The sequence below is a fragment of the Oryza sativa genome, chromosome 4, assembly GCF_034140825.1.
Source record: "Oryza sativa Japonica Group chromosome 4, ASM3414082v1".
NCBI classification, from domain to species: Eukaryota; Viridiplantae; Streptophyta; class Magnoliopsida; order Poales; family Poaceae; genus Oryza; species Oryza sativa.
The window spans coordinates 3,692,685-3,709,837 of NC_089038.1; the positions used below are offsets into that span (position 1 = coordinate 3,692,685).

Sequence of the window (17,153 nt, forward strand, 5' to 3'; positions counted from 1 at the left end):
GAACAAGTCTTTACAGCAGACTGTTGCCGTAACATATCTCTAAAGAAACTATTTAAAATATCCTAATTAATTGATACAATTGCCTATCCGCGAGCTTATCTCCATCGTGGCAGTCCTTGGGTAGCACATCGATCGATCCTAGAGACGGTTTTACAACCATCTCAACGAAATCGGCTACATCAGCTATATCGGCTATCTTCTGTCCGATCCATCTCAGCCGATGCAGTCTTCAGCTGATACCCTCGTAGCCAATGCACACTTTGTTCTTGGAATATGATTCCTTGCAAAATCCACATCGATTCCGATGTTGAACCTGGTTCATGACTTACCAAATTTGGTCGTTAACAGACTCCTTCGAAATTCGACTCTGCATCCCATGCGCACACAATATCTCCATCATATGCCATTGTTAACGACCAAATTTGGTAAATTATGAACCAGGTTTGGCATTGGAATCAAAGTGGATTCGGTAAAGAATTGTACTCGAAGAACAGAGTGCGCATCGGCTGCAAAGGCATCGGCTGAGATGGAGTACAAGGAGATAGCCGATATAGCCGATACAATCGATTTCGTTGAGATGGTTGTGGAATCGTCTTTGGGATCGATCAATGTGCTACACAAGGATTGCCACGATGGAGATAAGCTTTCAGATAGGCAATTGTATCTATTAATTAGGATATTTTAAATAGTTTCTTTGGAGATATGTTTTGGCAAGAGTCTGTCGTAAAAACTTATGTGTATCTTATAGTTTGTTAGAGATAAGAGTCGTGTCCGGTAAGGACCAGTTATGTATCTCGGGTATAAATATAACCCGACCCCATGTAATTTAAGAACAATAGTTCAATAACACTTTCGGCGCATCGCCACCCTTTGTACTTCATTGTTTCGACGAGTTCTTGCTTTCGAGTTGAGCTGCATCGGTTTCGATCTTCAACAAGAGGTAAACTTGTCATGATGTCTTGCGTTCTCGGGATTAGTGCTTCCATCATTATGACACTCTAATCTTGTTTATGTAAATTGTCGAGTTATCATATATGCTTCATAATCTTTATTAGTTTTGTAATCTAGCCTGTGATCGGCTGGTATCTATCATTGGAGAGTAGCCGATAGAGTTAGATCTTGTTATTAATCTAGATTATATAGAGTATTTACCATATCCTAGAGGTTTTCATTACCTTGTCTAGATCTTATATTTATTTGTATGCTTAATGCCGCATCGGTTGAGTTCGATCTATTAAGTAATATCTATAGATGTAATATCTAGCTTGTTTTATGATCATCAATAGAGATAGTGTCGGAGTTTCAGCCAATCTTACCTGATTTAGCTATTTTTATCTTATATGCTTGCTTGTTACGCTAAATCCGCCCTTTATATTAAGATCTTATTACATTAAAGTATATTAGGCTTTTTGTTTAATATATCCTGCCTGTTTTAATATCTTAATATAGAGTGGTATCAGAGTATTAGCCGATACATGCTAAATTTGATTGATCGGCTATTCTATAAACGTTCGCATAATCATTATCTTAATGTATCTTTAGACTTAAGTGATTTATACTGACTCGACTTGCTGTTCGATCTATCCCAATCACTTAGTTTAAATATACATCGAGAAAATGATTATATCTCGTTGATATCTACAGCCGATCGAGTAGATTTAGTTTTATATTACTTTATTCTTCACTGCCGATCTAATGCCAATAACATCAGCTTAATGATAGACGATATGTCATCGGCTCCTAGCTGATCGGCTATCAAATCATCTTTATTTCTTGTCTTTATTTCGAACCTAAAAGCAAGATTTTAGACCTGCAATGGAGTTAAGTAGATCTCCCAGGCCAGTGTGTGTTTTTCGCATCAACAGCCATATGGAATCTTCATTAGACACTTGAATTGATCTTTACTCTAAGCATCTCGCATGATAGTCTAATCGTCCAGATGTCATCTTTTCCCAACTTGACTCCCAATCCATCACCGGCAACACTATCCCGAGGCATCAAGACTCACCTACACATAAATTAACTAAGAAACCATATCCGAGCACAAGTTCTTACAACTTGACTCAACATTAGCACACAACACTATTATATGCGCATAGTATCTGGATACTATGCGTATATAATACTGTTGTGTGCTCCACTACAACAAAAACCTCATGTAGAGGCAACTTTTAAAATGCCTTAAAAATCAGAAGTTCTAAAGTGCAAAGACACTTTTTAGAGGCACTTTAAATATTACCTAAAACACTTTCAATATAGAGAAATATTAGAGACACTATTAACGCAATTTGTTAAATTTATCTTGTAGAGTTAGTTTTTCGGCACTTTAAAATTTGCATGATATGTAAAGGTATTTTCTTGAGACATTTCAATCTATATAGAGGCACTAACAGTTATTTTAGTCTATGCTAAATAACTAGATGAAAGTAATATGGGGCACATAAGTATAAGTAATGACATGAGGTTGAGATGGTTAGACCATTCAAGATTAAAATGATATATTCAAGAGGTGTAGATGTAACGCCCCAGGTAACCACGTACCTAGAGTGCCACACAAAAAAAAGCACTAAAAACCACTAACTCCCGAAATTATTAGAAATTTTGGTAGTCTCTCCTAAAAATACGGACATCCACGACAGGTAGTTATAAGATAGATCAATAACGAATTAACCAACATATTGCTAACCATCCTATCTCCATAAATTCCACATGAAAATAAGGACCAGAACTTTAAATGACCGTTACAAGTTCTATACAAAACTTATGCTAAGCAGAAACATAGTCTAAAACTAAATTTCAATAATGTGCAATAATAATGTGTAGTTTAAGGGTGCTACTCCCGTCCCATGCCGATCAATATCATTAGGTACCTAAAAACCAAATTAAACACAAGAGTGAGTAAAGAATACTCAGCAAATACAATATTGAACTAGTAAAACATACACAGGTTTAATGCAATAAGAAAACCAATATGAAACATTTGACTTCCTTTAATTTAAAACGAAGGAGGCAAAAAGTAGTAGTTCCCTCCCGGGCAGGTGTGAATATCCTCTTAGTATTACGGTAAGCCGAGTAAGCGTGATCAGCACTTCTCAAGGATAATGAATAAAGATCCAAATTGCACTCCCATAACTACTCATGGTACTTGAATAAGTAAACAAAAAAATTTCAAATTGCACTCCGATGACTACGCATGGTACTTGAATAATGTAAACAAAAACTTCCGGAAGAATGAAACATGAATAACGTCGTGAACTTGAACATGAAGTGAAATATGAATAGGTAGCATAATACCAAAACCACACAATTGATAATAGGAAGCTTCGAATAATATTTGGGTAAATGAAACCAACAAAGTAACACAGTTTATCCATCACACAAGTCCATCTTGTACTTGCCTTAACTCCTTCGATAATCTGACTCAACTCCTCCAACATTGGAATCCTCCACACCTGTGGAGCAAAACTACGCATAAACCACTATACTCAACTAATGACAGTTACAAGGGATATTTACTAAAACCGATAACCTAGAACATATATACTCAACTAATGACAGTTACAAGGGATATTTACTAAAACCGATAACCTAGAACATATAGACTTTTTTTACCGATTTGTATTAAATAACCTATAGGAGTTCCCTTACTATTTTATGCGTAACTCGCAAACCGTCTAACGGAATCTAGCAAATAATATAACTTTGGACATCTAGACAAAATTATCTACAACTTTCATGTTGAGCACAAAATCAGATTATGCCTCTGAAAATCCCAGATTAAGGAAAACGAATCGCTGTCCTGATTTCCGGACCCGGTCAGCAGTACTGTTTTTTTGTTGTTTCTCCCAAACTGTTTATCAAAATTGAGTGAAACCTGCGCCGTTAGAAATATATCGACGATGACTACAAACTTTATTTAGGAAAACTAACCTGAATCCTGATGGTTTAATACCAGCTTTGAAAATACGGTTTCAGCCTATATTTGAATCTTATACTTCTAGGGACTAAAGAGAAATTGCCTTTGCAGGGGAGGAGCACTACCTTGCGACAAATTTCCCTAATTTGCGAAATTGCTGAAATTCCTCAACGTTGCTCTGCTTTTCTTTTCCTTGTTCCTCATGTACACCCTCTCGGTACCCTTTTCTCTGATCATGCAGCAGCAACAGCAGCAGGGCCACGTTAGGAGCAACAGCAGCAGCAAGGAAAAAGGTTAGCAGCAGCAGCAAGGGACAAGCAACAGCAACAGCAGCTCGGCAGCAGCCGCAGCAGCACACGCCGCAGCAACACAGATCAGCAACGATAGAAGAAGGTGCAGCAGCAGGAACTCACCGGGAAAAAGGAAAACGGAAAGGAAACACCGGTTGCGATGGATGACGACGGCTGCGGCCTCCGGCTATAGCCGTGGCAGCGGCGCAAAGACGGCGGCAGCAACCGGGTCGACAGCGGCAGCGGCAAGGGCGCATGACGGAAGGCGTGGTGGCGGCTAGGGTTGGCTGCAGGAGCGTTCCCCTTTTTTTTTTCTTTTTTTTCTTTTGGTTGGTTATATAAAGAGACTGAAAATATCTAACGGCCCACATTGTTTTAATCCCCGGGACTGTGATCGGACTCCGATTACTATAAACTTATAGTCTATTATGCACTACTCTGCAAGCTCTACGCATCCATGGTTCCTGATCGCCTATTCGAATAACAGTTTAAAAATTGAACTTTTGCACGTTTGTGCTAATATTCCCTGAAATATAGTAATTCGAAATTCGGGGCATTACAGTAGAGTTCAAGTATTCACACAGTCAGACCGTCGAGCTAGGTGGTCTGACTGGTCACATAGTCAACAACCCACTTCGCCAATTGTCTTTGAATATCAAAACCCAGTTATCTCACATGCCAATTGTTTATCACAAAATAATAATCAAACACGATTTAATTTTATAGAATAAACTTGAGTATAAAACATTTCATTCTAGGTGCACTGCACGTAATAATTAATTTATATAATTATGGTCTTATTTCAAACAAATATTAATTGTTTCAAAGAAACCATGAAAAGAGAAAGACAAAGAACTTAGCTTCAAACAATTGTTGATATTTTGCACTACCAAGCCAAGCTAAGTTCTTTAAAAGTGTGGAGAAAATATAAAATTATGGAACTTTTACAGAGAGAAAAAAAATCCAATCTTTAATGTACAATTAATTTGGTTGTCACTATATCATATGAGAGGATTTAATCACAACAGACATTGAGTTTCTCTCGCAATTTTCGTTTGTATCCATAATTTACGGTACAATTTTGCTATATATTTGTCGACAAATTTTTTCTCAAAAATTTGACAGATGTAATTACAGTACAATCGTAGTGTAATTACACTGTAACTTGCATCTAATTACACTGTAACTATAGTGTAACTTGTATGTAACTTTGAAAAATCTCTCCTTAACATGTTATTTCGGTAAAATGGAGGTCATGGGAACAAATTCTTTCACATATATGTGTGCTAGGATTTGTTTTCTTCCTCACCAAAACAAATCTTGTAATAGATCTAACGATTCAAAATTATGTGAAACTTAGTTACAGTGTAGTTACATATAAGTTACAGTGTAATTACATATAAGTTACAATGTAATTACACTACGATTGTACTATAATTACATCTGTCAAATTTTTGAGGAAAAAATTGTCGATAAATGTATAGGTAGTCCGTTTACGGTATGTATAAAGCTAGTGTGTATAATATGTAGCTAGCGATAGTTTATTATTTACTCGAGGAAAAAAGATGATCCAAAAGTCGTACTCCCTCTGTCCCAGAATATAGCAACCTAGAACCGGATGAGACATATCCTAGTATTATGTATGAATTTGGACATGGAGATGTCCCAGCCGGTTCTTTGGAATGAGTTGGCGACCCAGATCATGCTGCTCTTGAGCTTTATTAGGATACGTCCCATCTGGTTATAGGTTGCTATATTTTAAAACAGAGGGGTATGAACTAATCAATCTCTGGCTCAAAAAGGGTAGAGCCCTTAGATTTCCCCTTAATCTACGAGACAACGGTGGAAGCGCAACAGCAAGGAGAACGTGGCGCTGACGCAAAAAGCAGACAGCTTATCACTTATCACTACAATCATCCGGCAAGGAAAGGAAGCACATGGTTTGGAACCGTACTTAACTACCGAATCGCCTGATCCCAAAATTTACTACTGACAATACTCTCGGATGCAAAAAAAGGTACGGTCACATGCGCGATTCGTCACTCGTCAGTTCTCAAAACTTTTAGCTTTTTGTTTGGCTTCTTGTTGAAAGTGGATATAAACCTTGTACTCCTTGGTTCTTAGCAAATTAGCTACCTACTAATCCATAGCTCCCACAACAAGTAAGGATGCACTGCGTTCGCCGACTCGAGAGTGTGTGCTATCAGTGTTTGGCTTTGACTGCCACCAGCTCTCGCTCTCCTTGTTCCCAAGCTTCATAGCCAATTATGCGTGATCGATCGTCTAGCTAGCTCATGTAAGTTTCTTCTTGTTGTTAATAACGTGGAATGCATACATATATACATGTATATACCTTAATCTTCAAGTACAGCAATTGCAGGATTTCCCTGACCCATCAGCAGCAATGGCACGTGGGCCAATGGATCTTTGGAACGAGTGGGCGACCCAGATCCTGGTGCTCTTGAGCTTCACTCTGCAGATCATCCTACTCCAGCTTGCCGGGATTCGTCGCCGAGAAGCTCCAGCTGTGCTGAGGCTTCTCCTGTGGTTGGCATACCAGCTGGCTGACTCCACTGCGATCTACGCCATCTGCCACCTCTCCCTCGGTGGCACACCGCGTGAGCACCAGCTGGTGGCATTCTGGGCACCATTCCTTCTGTTGCACCTTGGTGGCCCGGACAACATCACCGCATATTCCCTCGAGGACAGTAAGCTCTGGCTCCGACACCTTCTCACTGTCGTTGTGCAGGTCTTGGGAGCTGCATATGTCCTCTACAAACAATTCAGGGGCAGTGGAAGCCCACTCCTACTCGCCACCATTTTGATGTTTGTTGTAGGTGTTGTCAAGTATGGGGAAAGGACATGGGCACTCATGTCCGGCAACATCGACACCATCCGGAGTACACTCAAGAAGGAGCCGCATACCAAGTGCCATTCCCACATTGAGTATAAGCCCCACCAGATGAGCTTCAGTAATGAAGGGCACTTTAGGAGGGAGGCTAATGAAGAGGAATTCCTGATCTGTAATGCTCACGCCCTGTTCCACATTTGCAAGTATGCGGTTGTCGATGATTCTTCATATGACAATACTAGGGATACCCGTGCCAGTGACGCCGCAATACTTCGTGGCCTTACGGACGAACAGAAGTATGCAGTGACGGAAATTGAGCTCTCCCTCTCTCCCTCATGTACGATATGTTGTACACCAAGGTGAGTGTGATACATAACTGGATTGGATATTGCATCCGACTCGTCTCGCCTCTTGCCACGGCCGGTTCATTACTCATCTTCCAATTCAATGGTAGAGGTGGTCAAAACATAGTTGATGTTTCTATTACATATGTTTTGCTACTCGGTGCTTTCCTCCTAGAGGTGACCTCACTGTTGCGCGCACTAGGGTCAAGTTGGACGTTTGCCTCTCTGTGTGCTGCCCGGTGGATTTGGCTTAGGCACGCAATTGCTCTTATAACCACTAGGATACATGTTATTTCGCAACAACTAGTAATTTTTTGAGTGGACTAGAACGAACGTTTATGTATAGAGAGAGTACTGATTGCTGTACGACATACTCTTTATTACTTTCTTAAAATTATATATTCTGTGATTGAAATTTAATAGGTTAAGTGACTCTCAATTTAAAACTTATTAATTATGATTTAGAATTTGAAATAAATAATTTGCATCCTGTAACATATGTAACTCCAAATCAAGCACAGCTACATATTTGTAATTATGATTAATATATAAAAAAGATATAATTAAGACTTCGATATATTGACTAAAGTTTTAGAATCATTAAATCCTAAGAAACATATATAGTTGAAAATCAAATCAAGTGTAACTAGGTACTTATTTATTCACAATTTATAAATTAAATACTAAATTGAAACCCCAATATCAATACAAATCGGTACTTATTAATTCCAATTTTAAAACTTTTAAATTAAGAAATAGAATATACCAAGAGAAATATTTGAACGAATTCTATATAAATCGGTAAATACTATTTTTGATTCTGGAAACTATAAATAAAGTTATGTTTATCCTCATAACTTTAAAACATATTTAGTATATATTCAGCAAATTTTAGTAACCGATCTATTTAAACATTTTTAATTTATAGTCTTCATAATACAAATAACAAACAATAGGCCGTGTAACACACGGGTTAACGATAGGCTGTGTTACTAGGCATTAGGTTCCAAGCTCGCCAGTTTCATCTCTGGCATCACCGGGGATGCGAAATATGCCAGCGTGTTCGTTGAGTATCCAGACAATTGTTGTGAGCTCGCCTCCACAGGCGAGCTGCTTGGCATGAGAATCCCTTGTGCATCGGACGGACGCATACATCAGAATACGAACCCATGCCTTGAAGATATAGTCCAGCATTACCGAGATATCAAACGCAACCTGTTCTTCCAATTTAGGAATCATCTCTTTAATCCTTTCATATCTCTCAGGGCTAATTTCGATATGTGCGGTTATATGTGGGCTGTCTACCCAAGCTCTACTTAGCAGCACCTCGGCGAATTTAGCTCCATCAGACAGAATTATATTCTCGTCATAAAGAACACTTGCCTTTGCTGGCCTTGACTTGTGATTACTATAACCTGGCCTCCAGTTGCTTACCTTCTTTGGAGCGTTTGAGATTTGGACCTGCTTCTCCTTCTCCATTTCTATTAGCCTGTCGGCCAGCTTCTCCTTTCTCTCTATCAAGCTACCAGAATATCCTTCTTTGAGCAATATTTCCACAAGAGCCTTGTGAGTTTCTTTGTACAGGCTGCGTAGCTTAAGGCCTGGTAGCATGCTTGGGCGGACCGCTACGAGGAACGCCATGTAATTCGACAGCGCCATGATCACCTGTACTTGCTTGGAGTTGGACGGTGATGCAAATTGACGACTGACCAAGAGGAAGATGTCCGTGGCGATGTGCCAGATAAGGATTGTCTCTTGGAATGCATGAGCAAAGTTCATAGCTTCATCAAGCTCCCGGTTCTTCCATGCACTCCCGGCATATCCCAGACTGCTGCAAGAGAGTAAATTAGTCTTCTCAACAGTCGCAGCTGGATATGCTGTCTTGAGTTGCTCCCATATCTGTTGGAACAACAATTCCCTTACCTCCGATGAAATTGCAAGACCCCTTGCGTCATGGTATTGGTACTCCATCCAACTGTCATCTGATACAACCTTCTTCAGCAGCGAGCCAAACATGCCGATCGTGCCATGAGTGCACTCATGCAATAAGTTGTACTGCCCAACGGTTCCTGACCACATCCTGTACCTAGTTGGTTCCTTGCCGAGCAGCCGGCATGGATCCAGACAGAGGACAAGACGACGGAGCAGGCGCCACCTCCCGGAGCTCAAGCATGCGGCATGAAACCAGCAATCTGGCCTATTGTTCAGGAACGAATAGGTCCATGTAGACACCATCGCCCTGAGAAGCCATCTGACATCCAGGATGATGGTGCCGACCATCAAGATGTAGGTGATGAGCACATCTGCCCTCCTCTGCTCATCTTTACCTTGGAACCAGAACAGCAGGAACGCGGTGGCACTGACGACCGGCGACGCCAAACGGATGATGTAGCCGAACCATGTGTGCACCACAGCTACCTTGGTGTAGAGGATGTCGTACATGAGGGACAGCTCCATCTCCACCACCCTGCACATCTCCTCCCATCCATGACCAAATATTTGTGATCGTGCCGCATCACTTTTCAGGGGATTCTCGTCGTCTGAATGATCGATGAAGGCACCCTTGGTGATATGGAGCAGGCCATGAGCAACCAGCAAGGTTCTCTCGTTACCCACCTCTTTAACATCTCCGAAGCTTCGTTTTCCTAACTTGCACTTCTTGTTTGAGCTTCTCATCTTTCCCAGGTTGGCCTGCCTAATCGCCACGGCCCTCTCCACGTACTTGGCAATGCCGATGGCGAACATGACGACAGAGACCCACAGCAAGGCGCTACCGCCGCCGTCACGGTTGTATATCTGCTTGTACAGGACATATGATGCTCCCAAGATCTGTACTGTGACGGTGAGCACCTGTCTCCCGGCGAGAACCGTGTCCTCAAGGGAGTAGGCGGTGATGTTGTCGGGGCCAGCAAGATGCAGGAGCAGGAACGGTGCCCAGAATGCCAGCTGCTGTTGCTGCTGCTGCGTTGTGCGGCCGAGCGACATGCTGCCGAGAGCATACGTCCCAGCCCAGCCGCCAAGCTGGTACGCCAGCCATAGGACAAGTGCCCGCACGCCGGTGGCTTTACGCCGACGGATTCCGGCAAACAGCGTGAGGACGAGGTGGGCGGCGAAGCTGCAGAGCACCACGATGCGGATCGCCCAATCGTTGACAAACAGGGACGTCTGGTTCAGCCAGCCTGCAGCCATGACAATATTGTTAACTTCTTATGCACTGAAATGAGGTTTCATGGTGTACCACACATTCACCGTTTGACATATTAAGTGAGAGTTAACGGCTGAGGGCACACATACCGGCAGCCCAGCTGATCGATCAACAAATTTGTTACCTAGGAGAGCGATCAATCATCTCATAGGCTCAAAGCAAGATGACTAGAGTTTGATAAAAAAAAACTGTGAGCTTGTATGCTTGTAAACTTAACTGATTGACCAGTGTTTACTACTTTAGTTTATCTGGCAACTAGCTAAGCTTGCTTGCTATTATAAAATTGGTGGTAGGTGGTACTACAAACAGATTCATTCCTCTAAAGAAAAAGAACTGCAGACTGATTCAATAGCTTCACAATTAGCCGCTTGGTTCCACTCAGGATTCCATTTTCTAGATAGTTTCATTGAGAAACATTTGGTCACCATCAAGAGTAACTGTCAAAAGAATTGGCCGGTTTATAGAATGTCTGTAAGAACACCGGGAAACTGTGGTCAACCACAGAATGGTGATTAAGACTATTACGGAGTGCAAGAATATAATGCTTCCAAAGGAAATAAAATAGCCAACTAGTGCAAACCCACACAACTTGGGGTTAACCCAGTGTTTTCAAGTTGTCTGATTAGTCGCGACTAATCGTAACTAGTTGTCCTTATCGCTACCCTGATCTCAATCAGGAACCTCGAAGCGATTAGTTCGATAGAAAACTTATCGTCCGACTAGTCACAACTAGTCACGATTAGTCGTGGATGACTAGTCTGTTAGGGCTAAAAATATGTGTTGGGCTTTACACTTCAGTGGCAGGCCTTTAGCCCAGCCCAGCCCAGCCCAGGAAGGCCTGTACCCCTCATCTAACCCGAACCAGCAGTCTAGATCTAGTCACGGGAGAGAGGGGAGAAAAGATGAAGGACTTATTGCAACAAGGACAGGTAAATGATTTAACTTTAAGACCTTAAGTCAAGTGTGAACTGTCAACTATGTAAGTCTGATTATCCTTAGTTTGTACTATACTATACTAGTATACTATGGTAAGTAATACTTATAAATATCTATACATTATCCTGGGTACCCCTAGCCCATAGTCACTGACTAATCTACAACTAGTCACGACTAATCACGATTAGTCGACTAGTCGGTGCCCTTATGACTAGTCCCGACTAGGCGACTTGAAATCACTGGGTTAACCACAGTTTAACAAACTCCACCTTACAGGGTTGTATGAACGGTATTGCAAATCTCGGGGGATCTAGCATTAAAGTTCAAGGGTGCTAATAGGCTTCCATCCAAAGTTAGGTAGGTAAAATCTAGTCAGGAAGTTTGTAGTATTTTTGTAGGCTTGTTGTAGCAGTATGAATATTTGTTCAAGACAAGCCAATAAAAATAGGCCAAAATGCATACCGGCCTGAAGTGAAATAGTCAAGTGGGAGCAGCTACTTCATGCCTTCATGCTTTATTCGCCGTGTACTATAAACAAACCCTATGTGGATTTGGTTGAGGCTCCTCCCCACACCCAATATCCCTCTATCAATCCGCTTCCACCTGTTTGGTTAATCCCTGTGAGGGAAGGATTGGAGGGGATTTACTCAATCCCCTCCAATTCTCTTCAATCTCCTCTAAACCGAACAAGTCCTAAGTATTGTATTTGTTTGGAGGGGATTGGTCATATTCCAGAAAACATTGTCAGGCTTCATGGGCTGGCGATGACAATTTGTCTCTCCCGCGTTCTGATAATAAGGAAAATGTAGAAACATACAGGATTTTGTTGTCAACTGAACATCCCTGAATCATAATTGATAAATTGAGCATGAGGCATGCATGTACCTAGAACGAAGAATCTCATGTAGGTAAAGAGATCACATAAGTTGCACTTCTCTTCCTCCAATAGCTTCCTCACCTTGAGTGAATCGAGCTCAATCTCGCTCGGACACCAGCCGAGATGCAGGTCGAGGGCGCTGTCGCCAGATTCGTCCACCGCCGCTCGGCTAGTGGTCCCCATCATGTGCGTCGTCGGCCCAGGAATCCCAGCCGCCAGATCCGCCTCTCCTTCGTCTCACCCCCACCCTCCGCCTCCGCCTCCGCCTCCGCCGCGGCCCTCGGCCACCCTCCCATCTCCCCGGAGCTCACTGCCTCGGCGCCTCCATCTGTCGCGTGTCGCCGTGGGATGTGGCGCCGGCGACCTCCGTCCTCGGGCAGATCCGGTGCCCAATAGGCCATGACGCTGCCGCATGGTGGGGGGAGGGAGGGAGAGCTCAGCTGGCGCCGCGGAGGAGAAAGCGGTGTCGCGGTGAAGGTGAGGAGGAAGGCGACGGTCGTCTTCGTTGCGTGCGATGGCGGAATTTTTCTTATTTTTTACGTACTTAGAAAAAAATGCCATTGCAACGGGAAGAAAACAAGAGATTTAAGAAAGAGTTGAGAAAGATTTACAATATATAATTAATTAAAATATAAAATCACAATTAGACACGTATACGATGCTGGAGAAAAGAAAGACTCATGAAAATCAAGGTAAAGAGTCATCGTAAATTGCACTGCTTCCTTCCAATAGCTTCCAGACCTTGAGTGAATCGAGCTCAAGCTTATTCACGTGGACGCTATCCGAGATGCAGCTCGAGGGCGCCGTCGCTAGATTCGTCCGCCGCTGCTCGGCTTGAGGTCTTTGTCATGTGCGCCATCAGCACTGGAATCCCAGCCGCCAGATCCACACCTCTCCTTCATCTCATCTCCGCCCCTCCGCCGCCGCTGCAACCCTCCATCTCCCTTGATTCCTGTCGCCTGATTTCTTTCGCTGTCTTCGTCGCCGGTTTATCCATGGCGAGATATTTTGTCTATTTTATTTGTTCTTTTTGGTTTGTTCTAGGGTTTTGAATCACCTCGATGTATACTACTGTGTTTCTTTTTTTACATTTTCATGTGTTGCAACTACCGTGAATCTACGGTGTATACTATATGTATACTAGCAAAGATTAATCTGTGTAGTTTACATGGGTGTGCCCCCTTTATTTTTGTGATTTGATTTCTGGATTTGAATCAGCGGACTTGGTACGCTAGCATTGCAGGAGCTGGATCTTTCTCTTCTTTTTGTTTCATGTGACAACGGAGCATCCAGTATCGTGGATCTGTATTGTAGCAAGTAGCAACGGTGAATCTGCAAAGTTTTCATATGCATGGGCCTTTTTTTCTCTTTGATGATTTGGTTTATTATACAGATATTTTGAGGCCTTGTGGACTTGTGGTAGGCTACCATCGCAGGATCTTGGATCTAGAGTATGAATCATGCAACGATGTATATGCAGAGTAGCATATGCTTTTCTTTTTACTCGATATCTCATGTTATTCATTTTATTTTTCCCTCTTATTTTGTGCTGATCTGTAGTTTCATAGTTTTGTAGTTTTTTTTCTGCAAAAGGTAGAGAGACTCTACCTTGTATCCATTATATTAAGTAGGAAGGTAGCCCGCACATTCGCACGGGCAAATAACGTAGGTTATGTTTTAAATACTATAAGGACGGAATATAAACCGGAGTACATTTCCGGAATATAACCCAGAAAGAAAGCTCGCATAGATGCACCGATATCTTATTTGTTGTTCAAGAAAAAGAATGCTAAAAGAAAACGCTATACACAGCAAGGGAATGTAGATGGTGGATTTTAATATAATACTAAACGTGATAAGAATGTCTCTCATATTGAAATAAAAATCCCTTTATCCTGGTCATATATAAACTCGCCTATTATCATCACTATTTATTTACTTATTGTTATTGTTTTGTAAGCTAGGTGCATAGGGTTAGCCGATGAGCTGGGCAACGATAACACTTAACACTTTTGCTCTGACTTCTTGAAGGTCCTACACATTTTGAGGGAGTCTTGGGCGAAAGCCCTGCCTAGTCTTCTAGGATCGGCAACATCGACGTCTGCGGGTGTCGTTTACTCCTTTGAGGTGTTGCCTTATGGACTCTCTCCCTCTTTGGGTGAAATCCCAGTCTAGTTATGGGTTGTTCACCTCCTTGGAGGCTTCGCCTAGAAGGTCTTACTCCTCTCTCGGTTACTTCAGTGGTTCGTAGTTTTGTCACGGGCTGTTTGTGTCTTCTGTGTAAGGTTTTGCCGATTTCCCTTTAGCAAACCGTGCAGTTGTATGGTTTTCCAGTCCGGTTTCCTTTATAAACAGGGTCAACTCTCTTCTTCTAATATATCCGGTAAAACTCCTACTGTCTACTGTTTCAAAAAAAAAGAAAGCTAGGTGCATTTTTAATAAACGAAACTGCATTAGTTCCACTAAAAATGATAATACACTAGAAATTTATTTACATTGCATAACTCGGTGTTCATCACTTATTTTCACATCTATATATAAATAGTCTAGAAATACCACTTCTACTGGATAATACTATAAGGCCATCACCAATGCGTAGCTTCAACCCGTGCCCCTAACGCCGTCCATTAGCCTTTCCGTCCGTGTCGGCCCCTCACAATGGAACGCGTCCCTCAGCTGGGGGACGCGTGCCTCGCTCGCTTTTGGCAGGGAACGAAGCCGAGGGGACGCGTTGGGCGCGAGCGTCGCTTGTGGACACCTTTTCCACCGAAAAATTTCCCCTTCCACCCCTCGCCCCTATCACTCATCGCCCTCACGGCCGCCAGCGACGGGAGAGAGAGAGGGAGCGAGAGGCCAGTGGTGGCGGTGAGAGGAAGAGGGAGACGAGCGGCGGAGACAATGCTGGCGACGACCCAGAGACGATGCCGGCAGCGATGACAAATCCACGCGCGGCGACGACGGATCCATGCTCGGCGATGACGGATCCGCAGCGGCGACGGACGGATCCGCGCGCCGCTCGCCGTTGACCGCTCGCTGGGCCGGAGTAGGAGGTGGCACACTATCTGCCGCGTCCTCCTCACTCCGCTCGCCGTCCGCCACCGCGCCTCGCGGGCCGCTCGCCACGGCCACCATGTCCCGCCGTGCGGAGGGAGAGAGAGGAGGGCGTCGGTGGTGGGAGAAAGCGGCGGCGGCTGGGGAGGGAGAGGAGGGAGGCGGCGGTGGTTGCTGGGAGGGCGAAGAGGGAGGCGCGGCAGCGGCGGTAGAGAGAGGCTAAGGAGGGAGGCGCGGCGGATTGGATCGGAGTATCGGACGCATGAGAGAGGGGGAGAGAGAGGAGCGACGAGAGAAAGGGAGGAGTTGCCGAGGGTAGATTAGGAAATTTAATGGGGTGACTTTTCAGTAGAGATACCCACAGATTTTGAGGAACCCATCTAGTTGTGGCTTTCATTGTGAGACGAGTATCCATATGAGTGTCTTCAGTTAGTGAGGACACAGTGGGTGTCTTGCATTGTAGATACCCTAACTCCGTTAAAATTAGGCATGAATGCCTCTCTAAGGTTGAAGTCGACTATAGCTGCTAGGGCTTTCTTATGTAATATCTTAAAATATGGGTCCCACATCGACGTAGTTGTGCCCCTAAAGACCAGCTTATAGCACAAATTTAACACTTAGTTCACTATCAACAAACTCACAAAGAACTACATTTGTAAGTACATCACTTTAGCTCAATTGCCTACGATGGCCTTTCATTGACGCAGCTTAACTCAATAATATGCATGCCCCTGCGATCTATCTATCTATCTATACCTATACTAATTGGATACTTTAAGGAATCTCTCACGTTAACCAGAAAAATCTGACAGTTTATTTAGAAAATTATTTCATCTTGACCATTGATCTTTAATGACATCTATTGATTTAAGGAAAAAGTATACTTTGACTCCCTCAACTATCCCCCGAGTATGATTTATGACCTCCAACCATAAAACCAGGTATATCGACTCCAAGTATTAAAACCGGTGCAAACAATACCCTTAATGGTTTTGGAGGTGGTTTTAGCTGACGTGGCGCCCACGTGGCGGTGTTGACCAAGTCTTTATCCTACGTGGCGCTTACGTGGCATTAGAATTAAAAAATATGTGAAACCCATATGCCATTCACATAAAAAAAAGAGTATTGTAGGATCCACTGACAAGTGGGACCCACATGTCATCCTCCCTCTCCTTCCCTTCTTCCTCTCCTCTCTCTCCCTTATCTCTCTCCCCCCGGCCTTTCTTTTGGTCGGAGGAGCGGCGGCGGTCGGGACGACGGCGGTGGGGAGCGGCGGTGAGCGGGCAGATGCTCTCCAGCCTCTCCTTGATCTGATTGATGGCGTCGTAGCCTCGCATGCTCCGGTTGGGCGTCGCGTCCCTCTCCCCCTTTCCGCTCCTCGACCTCAGCATAATCGATACGTCACACCCCTGCAACCAACACTCAGATGATCGATAGCCATGGACGAGCAGGAAGTAGCTTGAGCCTGGGCAATTAAAATTGTTAATTACCTGGACAAAGCAGTCGTGGTAATGCATCCGGTGCAGAGACGGCGCGAGCGTGGGATCCTCCTCGAGGATCATCCTCATCTCGCCCAGCACGACGTCCTCCGCGACAGGGCACTTGGCATGGTAGAACCCCACCTGCAGCCCGGGCCACGCCGCTGCCGTCGCCGAACCTGCGACGACCTCACCGAGTCACCGC

General features: G+C 43.5%; 2 protein-coding genes and 1 long non-coding RNA gene across 5 annotated transcripts; 1 reads left to right on the forward strand and 2 right to left on the reverse strand.

The window, feature by feature from the left end:
- Window positions 1–2,571: 2,571 nt before the first annotated feature.
- Window positions 2,572–4,515, reverse strand: LOC107280704 (uncharacterized). Its single transcript, XR_001545259.3, has 4 exons — window positions 4,330–4,515; window positions 4,042–4,145; window positions 3,399–3,452; window positions 2,572–2,870 (listed from the first exon to the last, which is right to left on the reverse strand). It is a non-coding gene; the product is annotated as an uncharacterized lncRNA (long non-coding RNA).
- Window positions 4,516–6,362: 1,847 nt separating this feature from the next.
- On the forward strand, window positions 6,363–7,744 carry LOC112938744 (uncharacterized). Its single transcript, XM_026025002.2, is given in 3 exon segments — window positions 6,363–6,502; window positions 6,578–7,387; window positions 7,390–7,744. Coding segments are annotated over 2 exon segments (1,107 nt in total). The 5' UTR covers window positions 6,363–6,502; window positions 6,578–6,610; the 3' UTR covers window positions 7,720–7,744.
- Window positions 7,745–8,255: 511 nt separating this feature from the next.
- LOC9267234 (uncharacterized) lies at window positions 8,256–12,917 on the reverse strand. 3 transcript variants are annotated; one of them, XM_015778084.3, is made up of 3 exons: window positions 12,428–12,917; window positions 12,005–12,330; window positions 8,256–10,580 (listed from the first exon to the last, which is right to left on the reverse strand). In XM_015778084.3, the coding sequence occupies exon 3, from the start codon at window positions 10,384–10,386 to the stop codon at window positions 8,401–8,403; it is 1,986 nt and encodes a 661-aa protein (XP_015633570.2). In that variant the 5' UTR covers window positions 10,387–10,580; window positions 12,005–12,330; window positions 12,428–12,917; the 3' UTR covers window positions 8,256–8,400. The 3 variants fall into 3 exon arrangements, with proteins under 3 accessions (XP_015633570.2, XP_015633571.2, XP_015633567.2); XM_015778085.3 differs by lacking the exon at window positions 12,005–12,330 and having other exon boundaries at window positions 12,501–12,917; XM_015778081.3 differs by lacking the exon at window positions 12,005–12,330.
- Window positions 12,918–17,153: the final 4,236 nt, after the last annotated feature.